The sequence below is a fragment of the Pollicipes pollicipes genome, unplaced genomic scaffold, assembly GCF_011947565.3.
Source record: "Pollicipes pollicipes isolate AB1234 unplaced genomic scaffold, Ppol_2.1 Scaffold_6052;HRSCAF=7182_pilon_pilon_pilon, whole genome shotgun sequence".
Taxonomy (NCBI): domain Eukaryota; kingdom Metazoa; phylum Arthropoda; class Thecostraca; order Pollicipedomorpha; family Pollicipedidae; genus Pollicipes; species Pollicipes pollicipes.
In genome coordinates this window covers 2,374,852-2,397,234 of record NW_023596805.1, presented here as the reverse complement: position 1 = coordinate 2,397,234, position 22,383 = coordinate 2,374,852, and the positions used below count along the sequence as shown (strand labels likewise).

General features: G+C 49.0%; 1 protein-coding gene across 1 annotated transcript in view; it reads right to left on the bottom strand.

The window, feature by feature from the left end:
* LOC119104681 (pyrokinin-1 receptor) overlaps nucleotides 1-20,210 on the bottom strand; it is a 24,042-nt gene extending 3,832 nt beyond the window's left edge. The window contains exons 1-6 of the mRNA XM_037228399.1: nucleotides 18,742-20,210; nucleotides 16,797-16,864; nucleotides 12,193-12,206; nucleotides 12,106-12,142; nucleotides 11,690-11,776; nucleotides 4,521-4,563 (exon numbers count right to left, since the gene is read on the bottom strand). Of these exons, the coding sequence (XP_037084294.1) occupies nucleotides 4,521-4,563; nucleotides 11,690-11,776; nucleotides 12,106-12,142; nucleotides 12,193-12,206; nucleotides 16,797-16,864; nucleotides 18,742-19,600 (1,108 nt within the window). The 5' untranslated portion in view covers nucleotides 19,601-20,210. The remainder of the gene's footprint in view (nucleotides 1-4,520; nucleotides 4,564-11,689; nucleotides 11,777-12,105; nucleotides 12,143-12,192; nucleotides 12,207-16,796; nucleotides 16,865-18,741) is intronic.
* Nucleotides 20,211-22,383: the final 2,173 nt, after the last annotated feature.

The window sequence follows — 22,383 nt, the reverse complement described above, 5'->3', positions numbered from 1 at the left end:
CATCAGAAGCTCTCTGGCCGTTTTAATTGCTTTTAACCTGTCTTAAACTGAAAGTGCGGTACAAGGGCTGCCCACGCTACTCAGAAAGGGAGTGGACATGGCCATGGCGATGGCCAGGCCAGGACATGGCCACATGGCCAGGACATGGCGTCCCTGGCTCCACCCCTGGTCCCAGTTGTCTTTCCGACCTCTCTTGTCCTTTTGCGAGCGGCGGCGCCAGGCCGCGCGCAGGCTACCACATTGCGTGATGGAGCCCAGGGTCAAATTGAGCGGTCAGGGTCAAACTGAGCGATCAAGGTCAAACTGAGCGATCAAGGCCAAACTGAGCGATCAGGGTCAAACTAAGCGATCAAGGTCAAACCGAGCAGTCAAAGTCAAGCCAAGCGATTACGGTCAAGCTGAGCGGTCAAGGTCAAACTGAGCAATTAAGGCCAAACTGGGCGGAGGACCGCTCGGCGGAGAAACCTTTCTTACAATTTGCAAGCACCAACTACGGACAGCGCTCCCCCTGGCTCGTGCCTGCACTCGAAAGCAGCCCGGCCGCGCTGCGCGCGCTCGTTGGACGGTGCAGCAAGCCGACGATCGTAGTGAGCGGGGTCAGACTTCGTCGAGATGTTACTGAAAACGCGCCGGTCGAGTTACTGGGCTTTTGGTTTAGTTGACGCCTTGTTCTCCGGGCAGTGGGAGCATCAGTATTCGTTTCCTGGATGTTTTAGTTTTTGGAAATTTGTGATTTGCTAATCTGCTCATGATTATCTACGGTCAGCTGTCTGTCATTGCTGGAATCTATCTATGGTAAACACAAGGGTGCTGCGGTCTTCCCTTGGATTGGTGAATTTGTGCTGAGATTTCGTCGGAAGTGTACGAGAATTCTCAAGGGTGTAAGAGAACTTTCAAAACCGTGTCAACTCCGTCACCCCCTGTGAATTCGAGACATCCGCATTGTGTGCATGAGCGAAGCTGGAAGAACGGAGAACGCCTATGTCGAGAACGCACCAATGGTACACACCGTCCTACCTGCCCACCCCTCCCCACCACCCTGTCCCTAGATCCATCACTGCACTGCCTACTCTGGCCGCGAACAGCAGGAAGTTCGTCCCAGTTGGGCGACGTGGCGGCGGACGTGTATTCCTCGGACATCCGACGCCGCAGGGCCCGTGCCAAATGATGCCGGCTACCGGCCAGCCAAGTGGTCATCAACTTAATGGGAGAGGCTCAGCCGCCGGCCCGAGGGCCGGGCGTTAGGGGCTGGGGAGGGGACTGGGGCATGACTTACCCCGCAGCACCGTCCAAGATCGCAGACTGCATGGGCAGGACATTTCGGCGTGTAGCTGGCGGACGCTGAATGGACTTTGCTCATTCAAACTCGGCAGCAACCTTCCTATCCCATATTCAGTTTCATATACATGCATGTATGTATATATATATATATTATATATATACATATATGTATATATATGCATGCATGTATATACAAAATATATGTATATGCACATATGTGTGCATATATATATAATATATAATATATATATATATATATATATATATATATATATGTATATGCGCACACATGCGCACAGGCACACATACACGTACACACGTAGCATGCACCCCAGTACTCAATCATTAATGAAAGCGCATCGTTTCAACAATTATATACTTTTGGTTTCTAAAAATACCCATATCCATCACATGTCTGTGCTGTGATTTTTATATACATTGAGGTGCATTCACCGGGAATTCGAAACTGCTACATCTGACGGACAGTGTACATAACAAAAAAGGGTACAAAACGAGTACGCGTGTTTCTTAGTTGAATTTGGATCACGCGCGTGCGATGAAAAGGCCCGCTCGGTAAAGGCTTTCAGAGAAAATTCGTTCCGATTCCAACACACTATTTATCGCTAGGATTTTATTAGCTTCATTTATTTTCATAGGCTCTAAGGCAACAAGCTGATAATTCACAGGACGGCGAAATGAGCGAGATGCGTGCTTTTATGGAATGGATGAAGATTCGTTCAATAACCTGACCGGCGCCGCGCACCCGCCAATGTCAGGCATACAAAGTGGGCAATAAGGATGCTGCAGGAAGCCTCGATAAACGAAATCGATATCGAACGACATCGAAGTCGATTTCCTAACTGTGAGTGTACAGGAGCTGGCGTCGAAGGTGAGGCCTTTTAACGAGGTTGTGAAAAACGCAGGCGGCAAAGCACTGAAAACCACGCAAACCACGCAAACCACTGACGCACAGCGTGGGTATCCGGTCGGGGATAAGGCGAAACCTCTTTTTGGAACGTGGCATCCTGCTGGATACCTTGTTCGGTAGAGTTCGCTAAATCGAACTGCACTTTTACGGCAAAATACATGCTTCGCGTCAAGCAAGGAAACCCCAAGCCCAAGCGGAAGAGTGTCATTCCCGAAAGGAGCCACCTGAAAATATAAGGGATCACCCTGCAGACGAAGCAGGCCTGACTTAGTCGCCACCTCATCTGAGCCCTGTGGTTCGCCACCGCTTTCAACCTAGGATGCCGCAAGCGCGAGCTGCATAAATCTCTGAAGAAAGACAACCTGCTGCTCTTCATCGACGACATAAGCCGTCGCTACCGTACCATCAAGCTGGCCGCAGTTGTGGAAAATCTCAACGGCGGTTGCATCGTCTGAACAACGGTGTGGAAGGGCACGTTTCGGTATCGATGATTGCCACTTTGGTGTCGTCAGCTTGATAACGATGACAGAGATCCACTTGAGCGAGCATAGCCCTGAGCGTCCACAGCTATTCCAGCAACGCAAAATAAAGATCTCACCGGATCACACGCAGTGAAGCAAGAATGACATCTGAAACTGAACAGCCTTGGTTCCAAGACCGCCGCAAAAGCAGCCGGTCTGTGTAAACGAAAAATAAAAACTGTATCCGTGTAGCCACGAGTGCCATCTCGTTCAACGGCGGTGAGGAAACCACTTGCGTCGTCTGGGGTAATATGCTGAACTCGCAATCCAGCGGCACTGGGTGAGAGTCCCAGAACGGGCTCACTGTTCCGTCTGACTTGAAAAGATAAGATCGCAGCTGGCCAACGACGGCCAACCCAGGTCCGGGACGGCGGTGCCCTAGGATTTATCGACGCGTAAAATCCAACGCAGTTCTGGCTGACAGAGCGGTGAGCAAAGTTATTCATAGAATATCCTCAAAATTATTTGTGCGGAAAAAATTATCCGTTTAAAATCCTCCAAATAGTTTGTTGTGCATCTTCAAAATTACCAGTTTAGGGCAAAGTTATCCGTTGAACTGCACGGCGAAAAATGGGTGGCGGGTTCCGGGCATACCCAACAAGCCTTGCTTAGCAGATGCTCGGAACCCAAAGCGTCGCGTGCAAACCAGATATTTTCGAACTCAGATTTTTGCCAAATGGAACATCCAGGCATGCCCTGGCAACTATGGACAGAGGGTCAACAACACGGTATAGGAAAGTTCAGTGCTGAGCATGCGAGACGTGATGATGAAATGCTTCAGGCCAGAGCAGTAGAAGCCGGGTGGAATCAAGCTCAGAATATAAACGTCAGTATGATGCCAAAGTATACTAGAGCTGTAAATATGCATTAGAACCGACGTTCCCACAAAATCTTTGGCCACCTGTAATCGAAGGTAGCGCGATGGAGACGCGCCAAAATAGAGAAAGCATTTCGCGTTTAAGTGGGGCTATGTCCAGCATTTTTGCAAGAAACTTTTAGAGAAAAGAGTACTGCTTTAAAACAAAAGCATGCATGCTCTGCCGCCGAGCACTTCATCATTTTGCGCACGGAGCTCATAGTTAAGTCCTAATTCGGCTTGGGCTCGAACGCGCGACCATATCATTAAAACTCCAGCACGTTACCAACCGCACCACTGAGACCCCACTGCTCGCTCCGAAAGTCTGAAAATTTAACGTGTACTGCGCATGAAAGCCTTGATGCGCTTTATACAAAACTTACCCATGCGTGTATATATGTATATATATATATATATATATATATATATATATAACACTCTCTCTCTCTCTCTCTCTCTCTCTCTCTCTCTCTCTCTCTCTCTCTCTCTCTCTCTCTCTCTCTCTCTCTCTCTCTCTCTCTCTCTCTCTCTCTCCCTTTCTACCAATCAGTATGCCATTTTTGCATATATTCAGCTGTATATGGATATATCTGCCTATTGATGTATTTATCTATCAACCACCTCGCTACTGTCGGGATCACGCTTTTAAGCCACCCCCCTACTGTCGGCATCACGCTTTTAAACCACCTCCGTACTGTCTGGATCACGCCTTTAAACCACCTCCCTGCGGTCGGTATCACGCTTTAAACTACCTCCATACTGTCGGGATCGCGCTTTAAACCGCCGGACCTTGAAAACGCACCGAGTTCGGCTCCGTTCGTAACGGGTTTGTGTCACCGGGCCTCAGGTTAGTACTCCGCGCGAGGTCACCGACTGTGGGTAAAACTGTGAGAAAAGCACTGTGATGAAACGGGCTAGGAGAAAAGCCTCTCACCTGTTCTGCAGCACACCTTGTGGCAGGTCTTCCCGAAAGTGTCCTGCGGGGGAAAACAGTGTTCACCGTTACACCAGGGTTTCAGACGTCTCTGCCTCACACCAGGGGTAGAAACGGGTCAGCACTACTCAGCACCTGTATTCAATAGAAGCAGAAGAGTGGAAGCGGGTCACGCCATTTCGCAGGTGGGGTTTGTTGACAAATTTAAATGAGCGGAAAGATAACACCAGTGAACAGAAATCATTTCACAGCTTGTACGGAGTTTCAGACGATGAAAGCAAAAATGAAAACGTCGGAAAAAGCACGTCATCTACAAAAATATGTCATTTTGAAACAAGCAGAACTATTTCTTTCTATGGGGGTCTGTTCCAATCTAGTCCAATCTGGCTCCTTTTCTGAAATACACCACGCGGCTTTCTCCAGTCTTTTGCACCTGTAATTATCCTTATTTGTTCATTGATTCCTGGACAGGTCGAACCCCACGTTGAAATACACATCTAAACCTACACTTAGATTGAAAAGAGAAAATTGCGCCATTTCCGTCCACCTTTGTATTCACAGATGTCATTTCATCAACATGTGGGGCGGGATGCGTGAAACTTTGTGATGGCAAACAACTTAAGAAGCACGTGCTAAAGCTAAATCAAGATCTCCATGATACAATGCTACAGAACAATGAAACAGACATACCCTGAGGGAGGAGGAAACAGAGAATCATGTTGCGCGAAGTCTTTGTACATGCTCACTGCCGTTTTTGCGTCATTATGTGCAAACCATGAATCCGCACGTTTTGGAGCCTTTATAGTGCTCGTCCTACGATGGAAAGAGCCTTCAAAGATACTCTGGTGTTTTCGGGAACAGCATGGTGTACAAAACACTGTCCACTCTTACACATGGTGTAAAAACGTAAAGTTTTTAGCTTCATGACTTTGATTATGTCTTTCTCGCGACCACGTCGCCGGCATTTTGTTGCAATGATGAAATATGCATTTTCTCACAGGAAACGCACTACCAAAGTTTCCTAGTCTACTATTTAACTCAATGAAGCTAAAGTTATTATCTTATGGGTGCTTTTGCAAGGTAACGTTGCTGAAGGTCAAGCCAGGTCGATATTATTGCCTTTGAGACCAGATATGACACTTTGAAGTGATATGTTTTAAACGCAAGTGACACAGAACTAACGCCTGTTGATGCTGTAAACGCTATTTTTCGTACTGATGTGGTTTATTTCATCTTGATATAGGCAGCCAGGTCAATGGCACAATGGTCTTAACCCCTGACTTTGACCTGGCGTGCCATATCAAAGGTCAAATCTATCTACGTCCACAAGTGCCCACGCAATGGAACTTTCCAAGGGCTGTTGAATGCCTCTTTCTGCATTGTCGTAGCGTTTTAAGCTGTCGATATGCCGGAAAAGAGTACAAAAAGTGCTGAGTTCACCACTTTGACTATATGTGACTTGTCGAAAGCCACAATCAGTGTTGTTCGCTTGCCCGTATCTGATGCAGTTTGATAACAGCACTCCAATTCCGCCGCCTTCCCTTGGCTCTAGGTTACCTGGTTTTGTAACATTTTTTTTGGAGGGGGAGAGCTCATGAAGCACTCACCTTTATAGGGCGAAGGTAAAAGAGAAACGCTCATAGAGCGACGGTTACGAATTTAGCGCAGATGTGGCCAACCAGAGCAGGAAATGACGTCCAATCACCCAACCGCCGCGCATGCTAATGTACCGTCTATGGAACTTTAGGCGTGCTGAGCACTGTCCGACAGTCAGGTGCACCAGTAATGAGTCGGAACGCTGTCGATGTCTCCTCTCCCGAAAGCGGTTTCAAATATGACGAGCTGTGTGGCTAAACCAATAGAGATGAAAAAGAGATGAAAAAGCTGCATCGGCACACACGTTAGTTCATGTCAGCTAAGTGGCACCCAAAATATCACAAGTCAAAGATTCCGCGGCTTTAGATGCTAGACCCCGTCATCCTTACGGCCAGCCAATATTAAGCAGCATTTTTCAAGACGTGCGTGAAGTCTAAGCGTGGGTGCGCCTCTCTCTGCGAAACTCATGAATAATGTACGCTGTGATACCCATTCATATCAGCTACCGAAAGCGACTCGCTTACGTGTTTCGTTACCGAAACGGTGATACCACGTCTGTCATAACGCTCGTCTAAATGGTTGTAATATCTTTACATACAGTAAAAGGGATACGCTGATTGGAGACTACACAGAATTGTAGAGCTATAGCACGTTTGAAGTAGCTGGCATGGAACCGCTTCTACCGTGCTGGAAAGCACTGGCCACTGAGAAATGTAGACAAGGACGATGGTGTTGATTTGGAAGCATCCAAGACATTACCCAAAATGCTTTTGCACTTCAGCATAACTCGCTCTCCCGGTGTCTCTAACGATTTCCCCTTTTGCACTTATATGCGCGTATTTCGCGTTCCAAGCGACTTTGCCTTACTTTACCACACCTTTTAACATAAATATGCCCGCAAAAATGGCTAACACTGGCGCAAAGCACCAGCAAAACCCGATCCAGGACAAAAAGTGGAACCTTCGCGTGTCGTTCAAACGAGGAAAGTGCGGCGATTATACAAATGCAATCGAAAGTAGGCGCAGCAGCCTACGTTGGAAACATACACGACCAAAACGGTCTGCAGAACGGCTGGCAAATACACAATGGCTGTTCGTAGCCAGACGAATTCCTGTCTGCAATAGTGTAAATATCATGACCCACAGGTAGGCGGCGAAACCTGGATAGCGACAGTGTCTGAGTTCTCCGATTCTCTCGGCGTAATGCGTTTTTAGTGTTTGTGTCCGACAGATCGGTGAATCTGAAGGTGACCCTGATTATGAGAGTATTCGCCATAGAAAGAGATCAAAATCAAGACCAGACCCCACTGGGGAGTACAGGACCAAGATAAGGCTGGCTTGGCGGGTGTAAGGTCATGTTGTCTGGTGTAAAAGTGAACGTGAAAGCAGGCTGGGACGTAGTTGGTGGAGAAGTGTACAGCATGCCAAGCTCATCACCCGCACAACGCCACGCTAAACCGTTTGCTCATTTGGAAAAGCGGTACAGCTAAAACAAAACATCCCTTTGACCCCTTTGAACCTTAAGACCCTCAAGACCTTTTTTAGTTCTAGCAGTCTCGCTATCACGCCCTCCACCAAGGCTTTCCATTCGCGGACGGCATTAAAGAGATAACAATAGATAAGAGATAACAGATAAACGCAGATTACAAGATCAGTAACAATGAGCTGGCAAACAGCTGTCGGGAACACAGCCCCCCCCCCCCCCCGACCCCAGTTTATAGGGTGTGTCAGCGTGCCTCGCAAGAACAAACAACATTCACAGCATGAATTACGTGAAGTGGCAGTCGTCTGCTTTGTTTTTTTGGCGATAAAACCTCGCCGCAACGGGGCCGGTGCGGAAGCTCTGAAGACGTACGTCTGACATGGAAATTACCGAGAGTGCTCTCAGTGATACATAAGCTCTGATACGGACACCATGGGCGTTTATTCTGATGTGATGGACATGTGGGTATCGATTCCTCTTTGCCGCCCGCCGTTCAGTTTCAAATTTCAATCTGAACTGAAATAGCCTCGTGGGTGTGGCAACGTACGGGCACGACCGACGGTCGCGTGCCCGTCCGGCCCCTTCCTGTTTTTAACTGAATCTAGCCAACATTTTGACTACTTTTCAAGCGATGCAATTTAATGGTCACGAAGACGATCAATGGTCATACGTATCGGAGTAAGGGCCCGAAGGTGGCGCGGCAACGCAGCATAGCAGGCGGGGAGGTGAAATGGTCCGGCTCTCCTACAAAGAGACGATCAGGTTACACTGTATTACTCCTGCCACAAACATTGCATATCTTATATAGCCGGAGCTAGAAAAGTCAACCCACAACTGCTGGCGAATATCGAGCACTTAAGCTCGCCGCCATGGCATCGGTAGCCTATCGCTGACCTGCGTTGTGCTCTGCAGCTTCAATGACGACGCGATAAAATCAATTGCAAAGGCGACTGTTTTTAGAACCGAACGGCATAACGCAGCGCTGGAAGCCCGCTCGCCGGTCGCCGTTGGCTTATCGGATCCGACTTGGTGAACTTAACAAATCGAAGCGGCGAGCTCTTCGCAAACGAAAGGCCGGCGAAAAAGTCCAACAGGCGCTAGGGATTTAAGTGGCGTTCAACTCATTTGGAGTTGAGTTCAGTGAAAAAGTGGACCCAAACAAGCCAAGGACATGATTTGAGGCATTGTATAAAACGCTGAATGCTAATCGCCTGCTTATAATTTTCAGTATGCTTTGACCGGTCCTGTTCGTAACACACAGTTGATTTTGGCCACCCGGCTGGCTTACATTGGAGTCGCAAAGCGGACAGCAATTACCACAGGTGTGCGTTGTGCTGCGATGGATCAAACGTACTGTAAGTGGAATCGAAAGTCACAATAAGGGTTCGGAACATCGATAAAGTTTCCGAATATATCGATGACCAATTTCCTTTTCTTTGCCCTTCATAGTTGAACAAGTTTATAGCTTATCGATAATTTCATGTTTCTGTGCACCGCCAAAGTTGTTAAGAGCATAGCATGCTTGCCTTGATTTCGTAATAAGTCACCCATGAATTGCGTGACATCACACGTTACGGAAAATATACTTACGTTACTTCATGCGTAACGTCATAGATCTGGAAAGCCTCCACCCTATCACCCCTATGTTTGCTATAACTGTCTGCCTCAAGTGGGCTCCCGGGTCCCCTGGATTTGCCTGTCAATCCAGATCGACGCAGTCAAGCCTAGTGTCTGTACCCCAAGCCTAGTGTCTGTACCCCAAGCCTAGTGTCTGTAGGCCACGTGATTCACACGTGTGAACACTACGCCTCATATGCATACCGCCTGAAGTACAACCCCTACGCAACATGCGCGGCATACAAGGTCACTCCAATGTAAATATGCCCTTTCAGCACTAACTACCCCAGTTGCAATGCTGCGGCTCCCAGGCGGATGAGTACTGTGCGTGTGTTGAGTGGAGATGTGTTTAGTAGTGCAGTGGAGCCGCGCACAGTGGTCTTTAGTAAATGTTGTTCAGCGGTAGCCAGACTCTCATATTGCGTTCGAATTGTCTAAATCGCTCTGTTGGATCCTGAGGTAGAGCGAGCATACAAATGACATGTGATATTGGCTTAAATCTGGAAATAAGCATGCCAGACGAAAAATGTATGTCAGCAACACAGTTTAATCCCACACGTCCCCATACATGATGCTTTGGCAGCATAGCTCAACCATGAATAACCAGCCTTAATTATCCGTATATTGTTGCAAAACGCATCATTCATGGATAAAGCATCGATCGTGAATTACTGAGGGTACACCTTTGCCGTTATCGACACAGTAAATATTTGCATCGATTCTCAACAGCAGCCGTAATAAGAGCATAAAACACCATCGTCAGATCCAAGTCATTAAGCCTAAGAATATGCCATGTCTTTAAGAGCCATTTCTAGATCCGCATATCAAAGTCCTCAACAAAGTCATCATATATGTGCCATTTCAGCCTAGGCTTACATTCTACAATGTTACTTCGGTGGTTTTACAGCTGGCAGCATTAACCCGTTGACAACCAAAACTGTACTTGATGGCATTTTGACGTCTGTTGACTGATTGGCGTACCTCCCAGTGAATAACAACTTCATGAAGCAGGTTCTCTGTGTCATGTCATGTCGTTGGGGCTTTACGACGCACTCAGCTGCTGAGGCTACATGGCGTCGCCTGCCTCTCACCCTGGCAGGAAGGGCGGGCGCCGCGGGGAGGGCAGGTTCTGTGATGCTACATCAAATCGGATGGGCACATGGCAAGATAAAGATAATAAAACAGCGAAAAAGACCTAGCATTTTTGTTTTCACCCTTTCAATTTTCTTTGTCCCATAAAGTGACCAAGTACCAATATCGATGCTAATTGGATTGGAGGCAAGTACCTATCCATATCCAATGCATTTGTGATGGTTACTGTTCTTGGAAATATTGGAGCCCCATTTCCAATTTGAGTTCGAAGGAGCTGCTTTGATCTGTATCCAATCTGATTTACCTCCCAAAAACAGGTTTGATTTGGGACTATTTGGCGTTCAGGCACATCCCGTGAAAAGGAAATGCATTTTCATAAAAAAACCTAGAGCTGAAGGCTTTGAGTAGAAAAGAACTCGACGAGTGCTTACCAATAGCTTTTTTCTTGGCCATTTCAGAATATTTTTGTATATACGTAGTTGGAGCTGGAAGCAAGCATGAGAAAGTCTCCGGAGACGAAATGCTTCTCGTAAACGTGATAGTGGCTTGGGATACTGATAGGTATTGCATGGATTTTCTCTTCAGGTGCCTTTTGACACAAAGTCTGGAGTAGCCCCAGAAGAAAACAGTCCGCAGAACTGAACGAATTCGCACGCGATACAGCACCGAAATATCACCAACTACAGTGATACATTTGCCAGTTCCGATAGCTCAGTTGGTTAGAGCTCCTGGCTCAAGACCACCCGCTAGTGGCGGGGTGCGTTCGAGCCACTTTAACCGCGCTGCTCGCTGTTTTCTATTGACAGGTATGGTCTGCAGCCGGCAGCAGCGGCCGAGCTAAAGGTCAGGTGACGCCAGAGGGCAGGGCGGACCGTGCCGAGCATTGCGGCATCTGAAGGCTTCGCCGCAATATTCTACTGTTGTCCTGGAATTTCTCGATCGGATGATAGGATCGGGACCCACGCAAAACAAGCTTATTGGACGCCTATTCCAGAAACGTGGACGCCTTTTCCAGAAATCCATCCAATCGAAAGATACGAACTAAACCTTCAATAATGAAGGACCGTGGGGATCGGAGAATGTAATAATGAACACATTTTTTCCAAGCACTCACAGCTTCACTTATTTCCCACTAAATCTGCGCAGCGATAGACCACTCGTCTACCATTTAACCCAAAGCCCACCATCCAATGCCTCCATAGTACTGGGACCACCTCCATGTATCCTTCTTTCCGTCTCACATAGTTGCCGGAATCCTACTGGTCTTCGCACTGCGTCAGCGAAAAAGCAGTGCTGTCCAGTCGCTCCTCCCCCCCCCCCCCCCCCACCCCTCGACATCATTACGGACTCACGTGCTCACGATGGACGCATCACGGACTCACCCGGACAGCCTGGCGGAACTTGGCGCTCATCATGTGGTAGAGAATGGGGTTCACGCAGGTGCTGACGAAGTACAGTATGCCAGAGACGTAATGCAGACCCTGAAAACACAAGTGAAGTCAAATAACTGCTGGTGTGAAGAAAGACATGGAGTGTGTGCTACAAACAAGTGTGGCGTGAATGTAGAAGACGAGGGTGTAAACAATGCGCGAGTAGATTAACTCCTTGTGTGAGGAAATGCCTGGGGTGTGCACTACGAACAACCGGCATGGTGCAAAGGCTACAACACCAGGATGTCAGCCGTGCTGCTAAAGATGGCGTAAATACCGCAACGCTAGTGGCGTCATATAACACTCGCCGTGGGCGTTACACCCCGACAGATGTCAAGTCACAACTACCGTGGTTACCGGAGCACCATATATGTGACGTAGCACCAGGCGTGATCCTGCAGACCGCTGCTGTGCGAGGGTGCTACCATGGTCCCTCGGGATTCATAAGACTCGACTCCAGATTCGACGGCTTTGTATTGTTGGCACAGAATGTGCCCGCGCCGCTCCGAATGCCCGCACAGGCAGGCCAGCTGTTTTCCGGCCGCACGGGCCGCACAGGCAGGCCAGCTGTTTTCTTGCAGGAGGGTTGACTCGGCGCGGAGGCCGCGTGGTGGTTTTATACAGCGGCATGACATCGCGTTGACATCAGATTACAGAATTATGATTGGCCAGCACCCTGGTGACGTCAGATTGAAAAATGTTAATTGGCCAACGCCCCTGTGACGTCAAATTGAAGAATACCGATTGGCCGACGCCCCAGTGGCCTGCATGTATGTCGTGTATGCCTGTGATCATTCCGGAGTGTGTAGCTCATCTAGTGCTTTGACTTGCAACATGGACTTCAGTGTTAAAAACGGCCCGCAACACCGCGCACCAACTACTTATGTAGATACCGTGATATCTGACTCCCCGAACCACGTGAAATACCTCTTTTGACTTACAGTCTGCTTACATGGGCATTTTTAGGTACATCGAGATGCGGAATGTGCACAGTCCCAGGCTATAAAACGCTCATTTCCCACGCCATGGTTTTGCTTAACCCAGTATTGACTGAGCCAGGTGTAAAATCTACCTCCGCCGAATATTTGCGACAATATAAAAATGCGTTGAGGTATCATTGCCACATGTTACGTAGCTATTAATTTATCAATGAACTGCCTTGCATCAAAATAACGACTACGAGAATACAATAAATCAAGCATGAGTGATGTTAGAGTGACACCATGTTTACCGACTTTTGATAAAAGCACGTGGGCGTAGACAAATTAATATAGAGAAGTGAACGAAAGAAGATGTCTGAAATTGGTAGACGTAAAATGTGATTCAGATAATGTGTCATTCATATGCGTTGTTGTTTGGTTCGTATTGCCAAAAATACCCATAAAAGTGACACTTAAAATATTCAGCATAAGAATCAAAATCATGAAAACCTAAAACGCCTAAACATCACCATGAAGAATGCCTGTAGCAAGTTTCAAGCGGGTGCACGTCACGATGTCCATAAGTTACGGCTTGAAACGCATCGCGGCGTTCGTTGCCGGTGCCCAGCCGGGCCAGTAACCGCGGCCGCAGTCTGCGGGGCTGCGCTGTGACGAGGTAGCTCGAACCACTAAAACACGATGTGTAGTCTGAGACCGCACGCCGGTGCGCTAGTCTGCCATTTTGTTTTTATCTTTTAAATTCGGCCCCACCGTTATCGAGACCAGCAGGGGAGGGGGCCAAACATGTCCCCTCTGGTCGATGGTGTGCCGCTAAGGTCCTGGCGCATGTCCGGCTGATGCATTGTGCTTTTTGACAATCATCGCCGCTTTCGAAGGAAGTCTAGTCTTCTTTTCCCCGGCCCCTTCCCCTCTCCCCCACCCCCCTTCTGGTCACGACGGATATTTTTAGAGAGGAGGATCCTAACAAATTCTGCTTGCGTGTCTTAGCACTTAATACGAAACGTATGGTTGTCAGCTTTGCAACGATTAGCATTAGTTAATCGATCACAGTCTTACTGTATGCCTTCAGATTTATAAGCTCAGCCAATATTTGGACCCCAGATATGACTTACACTGCAACCAGTAGACCGTTTTGGATCTAAATTTGAGCACCCCTGGGTCTCACAACGTCACCTGCTTTACCATGTCCTCTGACGTGACCAACAAGGAGCGCCCGTCTGAACAGACCAAAATGGGAAACCGCAGACCAGCGAGTGATTGTTTTACACGAAAAAAACGACGTGAAAATCAGCCACGGGTTGTCGCTGGCAGTGCATTTCAAACTGGACATCTAGGTAAATCGTATCACATCAAGATTGAGGTTTCCATGTCATTACGCAATAAAATCTGGCTTCGCCGAAGACAAAAACACCTGATTCACAGGAGCCAATAATAAAGACACCTGAATCAGAGGAACAAATTGTGGAAAAATACCAGACCCAAAGGGCAGGCGGCTCCCCACAGCTGAACCCGCTTTGATAAGCCAACACCCGCTATTCTGTCCATGGCCACCCCCGTCCATCGATATTATCGAAAGGACAGACAACAATGGGGGGGGGGGGGGGCTTCACGTGGGCACTCGCTGATTGTTATTCGTTGAGCCAAGGCGGCGGAGCTCACCTAAAAATAGCTGGGCATGAAGTGAGGCGCCAACCTCAGAAAAAGCACGGCCGAGAAATGAAACCTGTCCTGGGCACTTCTGGGATCAGTAACATGACTGGTTTCCCGAGCTGAATTTGTGCACGAAGACCGCCGCGGTGTTTGTAGCGTTATGCTCTTGACTTATGAAACTTAACACTATGCTTAAACTTAACCTGTTTATCGGTAAAGTCTGTTCCTACGGACGTGAAATACGCATCTTGGAATGCTTGAGCCTGGATCGCCTTTATAGCTATCTGCTTGATGAAGCCGGAGTCCCAGTGATTCCTTGTTTGATCCAAATAATTGCATAAAATACATATGCAAGTATTGTAATTCACCTTTCGAGGCAATCCAACAGCAACACCGACACCAGTACCACTACACCAAAACTTATTACCATAAAACAAATCTGATGTTATTTGCATTTCACTTAAACTACACCGAAATGCCCTCCCGCTCAGTTTCACAGGGATTACGTTCGTGGTAATTTGCTTTCCTCGCACCAGCGCTGTCGAGCTAACAAAGCTGAACGGTGGCTCTGTTCCTACAAGCAGAACGCTGCCGAAAAGTTGGGCAGACCCGTCATTACGAACGTCATGTAGAAAAGACAGTAGTAATAGCCTTATTCCTTAGAGAAAAAACAGGAGAATGAAGATATAGATGCGCTGATATTTCGGCAACATGCCTTTATCGAAACAACAGCGGAAGTCTTCTGCTGTTGTTGTGTTATATTATTAAAGTCTCCTGTTATTGTGTATTAAATAATTTTCTGCTATTGCTTTGATAAAGGCATGTTGCCAAAATATCAACGCATCTATATCTCCATTCTCCCGCTTTTTTCTGGGAGGAATAGGACTATTGCTACTGTCTCATCTAGGTGAATAATGTTCCTCGCACATGCACACTTAGCAGCTTACATAATCTCGAACGTCAGATTAATAACAAGCATGAGTGAACTCGAGACTGGAACATTTCCAGCGAATAATTTTTGATTGTTTGCCGTGACTCCACAAGCTCGTTTTGACGAGGTTCGTCACGACGACCTGTATCTGTCATACAACGTAAAGAACCTCACCAAACGATGCAATGTGCCATGTTGTCATTTTTGCAAGGCTTTTACAAGAGCAAACACCGCTTGCCTGGTGTTTCCGGCAGCATTTTTCAGCCCGCTGCAATCTCGGAGGCTTAACCTTAATGTGCGCGATCTTGCAAAATCACAAGTTCCGTGAATCTTCTCGGCTGCTTTGTACGCTTCACCGACGTATTTCAGTACCACCAATCGTTTGAATCCGTCGGATGAAATGTGACACGATTTACTACTTTGATTCCGGCTTTCAACTCGGGCTCGTGTAAGAAGCCGATTGACCCCTAAGGTTGTTCCAAAATAATTTCCGAAAAATTCGGTCTCGCAACATCAAACTTTGCTTTGCATAGCTGACTGAACAGCCAACGTTATTGTAAAAAATACGTCTTCTAAGGCGCCGGAACTGGAACAGGTCGAAGTCAGTCATGGCTTCAGCGAATGTGATTCGTAGGGTATCTTTCAAGATGGGGCGACCATTAAGTGTCTGACGGGGTCAAACGATCAAGCTTCGAGTTCTTAATCACGGGGACGTCGGCAGATTTATGATTTGACGTCATGATGGTCATAAACAGGAGGGTTCACGGGAAAACGGAGCATGTCCTTTGATGTAAATTACGCTCCAATAATCTTCCCCTTTGGGCAACATGCCACTTGGCTCTTGGCCCTGACTTTACACTCAAATGTCAAAATCATCCGAAGGGTTATGGTCATTTTCAGCCTCTTTGGGTGAGCTAAGGTCGCTGCCCTGATATGAATCCGAGTGTTAATCCGCCCAAAAAGGCGTCTCGTTTGATGCTGGCTGTGCGAGGAGGTATACGGGCACTTTGAACACTGATCTCGAGTCTGACCGTGACCTTATCTGACCTTACTGACCTTATCAAACCCGAAATTTACTACGCAGAGACGCAAGAATTTGACACAAATGAGCTCGCAGAACATGGTGTTTTCAACTCTACTTTGAGATATCTCAGTCGGGTTCAAATTACCTCCCCCATATCCAAGCCCTTCGTATTGAGCCGATCGGCCGAGCGCGTGTTAAATCGTGGTTTTGCATTGGTGTTTGTAGTGTGATATGCTTCACTCCTATTGGTATCCGATGAATGTGTTCCACAACAACAATGTGTTTAAGAGATGCTCGTGCCTTGTGAACGAATGAAGAGAGCTCACAAAATCCGAACAAACGGGAATAGACATCCATCAACATACGCTTATCCCTCCTCGCAAAATGCGGTTTGGATGGTCAAAACAGTGCACTTGTCTACCGTACAAAACACACTGGGGAGGGGTTTCAAAATAAAAAGGAACATCATACCTGCTTTATGTCGTTGAGAGCGGGGTAGCGGTTCCCAGGGGCGTAAATAATCATCAGCCTCTGGGCGTGGAAAGGCGCCCAGCAAATGAAGAACGCAACCACCACGGCCACTGAGGACAGATGGCATCATGAGCGTAACGAACAAGAACACTGGAGACGGACGATACGTGAGCAATGTCAGTCACAGCACTGGGCACAGACGACGCGTGAATTAGCCCAAACAAGCGCCAGGGTCCTGAAAAAACCGTGGGTCTGAGTAACCTGGAAAAGTCAGGTTAGACAAATCTAAAGCATTTTACATCGTTGTGGCATGGCTGGAATTATGGGTTTAACAACGCCTCTGGCACAGGAGGAACAAATAAGAAATTAGCCCTCAATGGAATCTGGCGGACAGCTGCGCCGCTAATTTTGAGCGAGAAAACATAAAAAACGTGCATTGCGCCGACCAATTTGAGGTCAAAATCTAGTCTTTGAAAAATAAGGGACATTTGTCCACGCACTTCCTTACCCCAGTGGTTACACCCATGGCTGAAATTTAACGGCAATTCGGCACCGTTCTAAAGCGGTGTGATCAATGAATTCTGCAGTGACCGCATATTAACGCGAATAACACCAAACATTGCATGCCACTCGAACTAAAACGACAGCATATGGGACCGAGCTACTAGGGATATCGGGTCGTCGTAACAATTATCACTTAATTCCGTCAAGGATCTTTCCGGTGTGGTGTTTAGGAGCTCACGGTCTGTGATCAAAGCGCCTTGCGACGCCTGAAAGTCAAATATCAAACTCTGTCAATATGAGAACGGCCTTTGTTTTGACACCGTCGCATACGGATCCTTTTGAAGGAGCCTTATGAGGGCGATATGATCTACAGCGGCAGTCGCTAACACCACACATAATTTGAAAACAGGGCAGCAGTCGAAATAATTGAGCTTAAACACTTGCGCAATTCCGTGCACAAATAGTATATTTCGGCTTTGTATCACCAGAACGGGGTTTAAAACGTGAACAGTGAGTTTTCATGGGATGCGTAATGAATCTTTAGAGCGAAGCATTTGTCAACACCCTCAGATATACTTTTAAACGTAGGTGTCTGAAACTAACTGTCGAACGAATATTATTTGAACTCTCGCTTTGATTCGCCGCCTTTCATTATGTAAGCGGATAGGGGGCGATCCCTCTTAAATTTTCAAACTAAGAGTGATGCAGCACCGCCGAAAAAAAATACAGCGGATTAACTGCAGGGAGATCTACGAGTAGTCCCCAGTTTCATTTTGCTGTGCCAGAATTAACTTAACTAGGCCACGCCAAAAGACAATTTTTTTCCCGAAAATCGGACTATCTCAACTTAACATAATAGCATGCTCAAAACCATGCCACACCTCAACACTAAATTTTTACAGGTGTATTCCTGGTCTAATTTTTAGCATATTGCAAGCAGTTTTGTGTGCTTCAAACAAAAATTGGTCTGTAGGGTTCCGTAAATGCAACAGTGTCCTCCCACCACCCGTGGTCGGTGGGTTCCGTGCATTATTGGTAGCGAAACATCTCTACTAATAAACAGAAGTGCTAGAGCCGCGCGTTTGTGTTAAATACGCACGACGGATGTCGCAAAGGCTGCTGAAATATGATTAAGATTACGTGATATGCCAAGGAGATGCAGCCTGGAAATGTTGGGGGAAAAGAGGACGGAAAGAACCTAAGAGGAAGCAGAGAACGGAAACCAGAAAAGCAACGTGAAAAAGATAACTGATAAATGAATGTTCGTTATCGCGCTGGATTAAAAACTGGATCCAGACTGGCCAAAATGATGGGTGAGGTCACAGCAAGCGACAACTACAGCACACCACCTGTCTGTCGCTAGTGCGTCACCCCTTCCAGCAGCCTACCGCGCTTAAAGGGGTGACAGCTGCAAACCTCCACACCGCGCGGGATTCGAACCGCGACCACCATGTGCTCTACCGACCAACCCCTCCCCGCTCACCGAGCATCTTGACGACGGCCTTACGAGCGGCCGTGCCGCCGGCTCCGCCGCGTCCCGAGCCGCCTCGGTGCACGCTGCTACGGGTGAGACCGCGCGCTCTGCCGGACCGGCGCAGCCGCAGACCGATCTGCACGTACAGCACCGTGATCAGCAGCATCGGCACCACAAAGAAGATGATGAACAGCACCGCGAAGACGTGCGGGAAGAGGTGGCGCACCACGTTACACTCGTCCGTCCCCTCGATGATCTGATCGAGTTCGTCGCGGTGGTACTTGATGCCGAACTTCGCGGCGGGGAAGCATGCGCAGAGCAGCGACAGGACCCAGATGAGGGCGATGTTACGCACGGTGCGCGGGAGGCTCGACATCGTCTGCTGCAGCAGCGGGTGGCAGATGGCCAGGTAGCGCTCCACCGTAAAGAAGACGATGGTGAGGATGGAGGCGTTGGTGGACGTCTCGGCGCTCAGACCGCGACCGACGCAGAACGGCTCGCCGAATACGTACGGGTGGCTCGGCACCCAGAACGAGTACAGCTCGAACGGCAGGCCCGTCAGCAGCAGCAGCAGGTCCGACACGGACATGCTGAAGAGGTAGTAGTTGGTGGCTGTGTGCATGTAGCGGTTGTACACGATGACCACGCACGTGACCGTGTTGCCGACGGCGCTCAGCAGAAACGTCACTACGTAGAGTACGGTCATCGGAATGACCGTGTGCATCGGCCCGACCGACTCTGCCTGAAACGCGGTGGCGTTGCCGTAGGTGTTGTTGAAGTCGTTGCTGGCGTTGGAGTTCAGGCTAACGCCGGATGAATCGAGGAAGAGTGCCGCGCCCGTCGGCGCACTGCCGTTTATGGGGGACATCGCCGTTTCTTGCAGATCTTGGATTCGGGAGCTTGGATTGCCACACGCAGCTCCAACCGTGGCCACCTCAGTCCCGTCTGGTGGCTGCGGTGGGGAGCGTGTACTGGTAGCGGTCGAGAACTACGTATTAAAGAAAAAAGGCTGCCCTGCTTGTCGCAAACAGAAAACGCGCTCGGGAGAAGAAGTTGGAAGCTCTGGCATCAGCTGCAAACTGGCTGATAAGCCTCAGAAAATCAATGTAGTCACATATGTGTCGCACACAAAACAGAAAAGTCCGGAGGAGACTCGGGAGATTCTAGGACGCGTTTTCCGTGGCGTTGAGATCACCAACGCCACCAGCACTGGGGAAGTGCTTCCGTCCTGTACCGTCGCCGGCGCTTTGACTCAACACGGCGGCACTGCTGTCGGTGCTGATGATGATGCTGGTTCCCCCGATTCGCCTACAGGTGCCCGTGCCTCTTCTGCCAGCTTTTCTGGCCTCTTGTTGACCCTCCTGAGAGACTTGGTGCTTCTCCCTTCCGGTCCCTGTTCTCACGCTGGTTTCCCTACGGCCGCGGCTCCAGATCCACCCGCTGGCGCTGCTGAAGACGAGGGTGACGACGTCCAGAGACCCCTGAAACCAGAGCCGACAAGCATCAGATATGAACTTCAGTCCATAAAGCAAAGCAACGAATGCTGAGATGACACTGCCACAACTCTCTCGTTCAACTTCTGGTCTCACAAGAGCGCTCACAGTAACTCTGTCAGAAGCAAAGTGGCTTTAAATTGTTCATCACTGCTGAACAGCGTCAAGCGCCACTCACGCACTTAAGGGTCCAAAGCAGGAAAAAATAGGCAACACAGTTCCTTTGCTCAAAAATAACTGTTTTGTGAGCCGTTGGTCAGCGCCATTCAATTACGTCATCTATATAGTAATTCAAGTCTTTTATCTATTTCACTCAACCATTTAACTGATCGATTCATTTTGTTTATTTATTCATTTAATTCAGTGTGTCAGAGAGGAACGCGGCCTCAGTGATGGAAATGGTAGAGGGAGGGGAAGGTGGCCGACGCCGCAGCCAACCCAAACAGGACTGAGCGGGCCGGGCCGCTCGCGAGCCATGTCAGCCGAACAAGGTCCGCAGTGTGAGGTGCGAGGTCTCTCTCTCTCTCTCTCTCTCTCTCTCTCTCTCTCTCTCTCTCTCTCTCTCTCTCTCTCTCTCTCTCTCTCTCTCTCTCTCTCTCTCTCTCTCTCTCTCTCTCTCTCTCTCTCTCTCTCTCTTTCTCTTTCTCTTTCTCTTTCCCTCTCCCTCACCCTCTCTCTCCGCCTCACCTTCTCCCTCTCCCTCTCTCTCTCTTTCTCGCCCTTTCCCTCTTCCTCTCCCTCTCCCTCGCCCTCTTTCTCACCCTTTTCCTCTCCCTCTCCATCTCCCTCTCCCTCTCCCTCTCTCTCTCTCCCTCTGCCTCTCAGCAATGAGTAGACTCTCTGGCCGATATTATCCAACATGGCGCTAGTAGCCCGGGTGGATATCTCCTGCAGTCTTTATCGATGCAGCGCTGAGTGTCCTCATTCTCTACGGTGTTTATCGAAGCGTATTTAGCTAGTTCAGCTCATTAGTAGCCAACGAATGAGTCATTTGGATAGTTGAAAGCCTAAATAAAACATTAACGGACAAGACTTCACGTGATTCGAATTCGGTTTTCTCGTTCCGACGCCCCTCGCGCCGGCACGTCCGCCGGTCCCCGCTCCCGGTCCCCATTGACCGTGCTTCCATGGAGCAGTTGAAACGACCGGCGAGCCGAGCCATGCCTAGCAATTGGGACGTCGTGAGCTGCCATCGCTGGCGCCGTTACGTGCAGTGTTGAGCTTTGGTGGTGGGCTCAGGATCTCGCAGTGTGAGCTGCCTCATTGTTGGATGTGCTCCACACAGCCCCTGCTGCTGCGGAGGCTGTCCTCTCCCCCCCCCCTCCCCCTCCCCAGCGGCAGAGCTATTGCAGCGAGTCTCCTGTCTGCTGCCTGGCAGCTGGCACCCACTCCGTGCGGGACACTCCCGCCGGACAGCACGCCCCGTTGCTGCTGAAGTCGTCAGGCACCCCCGCCAGATAGGCATTAGACAGCATGTAACAGACGCCCCCTGCTGGAGAGCCAACCGAAACGCGGGCGTGGTTGACAGCTGCTTGCAGCGAGGCGCCAGGGCAAACATACGGTGTTACAGGCACGACACGGCCAGCAGGGGTGCACCGGGACGAAGCACTGCTGCTGATATTGCGCGGCCCTTGGCAGGGATATTAATCAACAGGAGGAGAGATGGGGGCGGGGGGGGGGGGGGGTCGTGCTTCGTGCTTCGGTCCGGGGAGAACAGGAATCTTTGCTCCAGGGCAGGCCGCTTTGGTATAGGCGGCAATGAAAGAGGGTGCTAGGACCCGGACACTGGTACTGGGAGATGATGCGCTTCGACCTCAGGGCACGCTTGTCCGCCAGGATGCTGCCCAATGTCGGATGGTCCCGAGCCTCCCGGGCCAGATCGCCGACGCTGTGTCTCGCCGCGCTCCTGTCAGCGTCACGCTCGTTACTCACCGCCAACGACGCCAATTCAGCATATGACGCCACCTGCGTAACCTTGTCGGCGTGTATGCCCAATACTTTTTATCAGTCCGGTCCAGGAGCAGTGCCGGCTGGGAAGTCCAACGCCACTTCTCACTTTGTGCCTAATCCTATTACGATCAGCGCCGCTTTGACATAACAGTTGAGTTATAGCGAGTTATGCGTTTTAGAAGTGGACGCCGTCATTTGGGGACTGCAG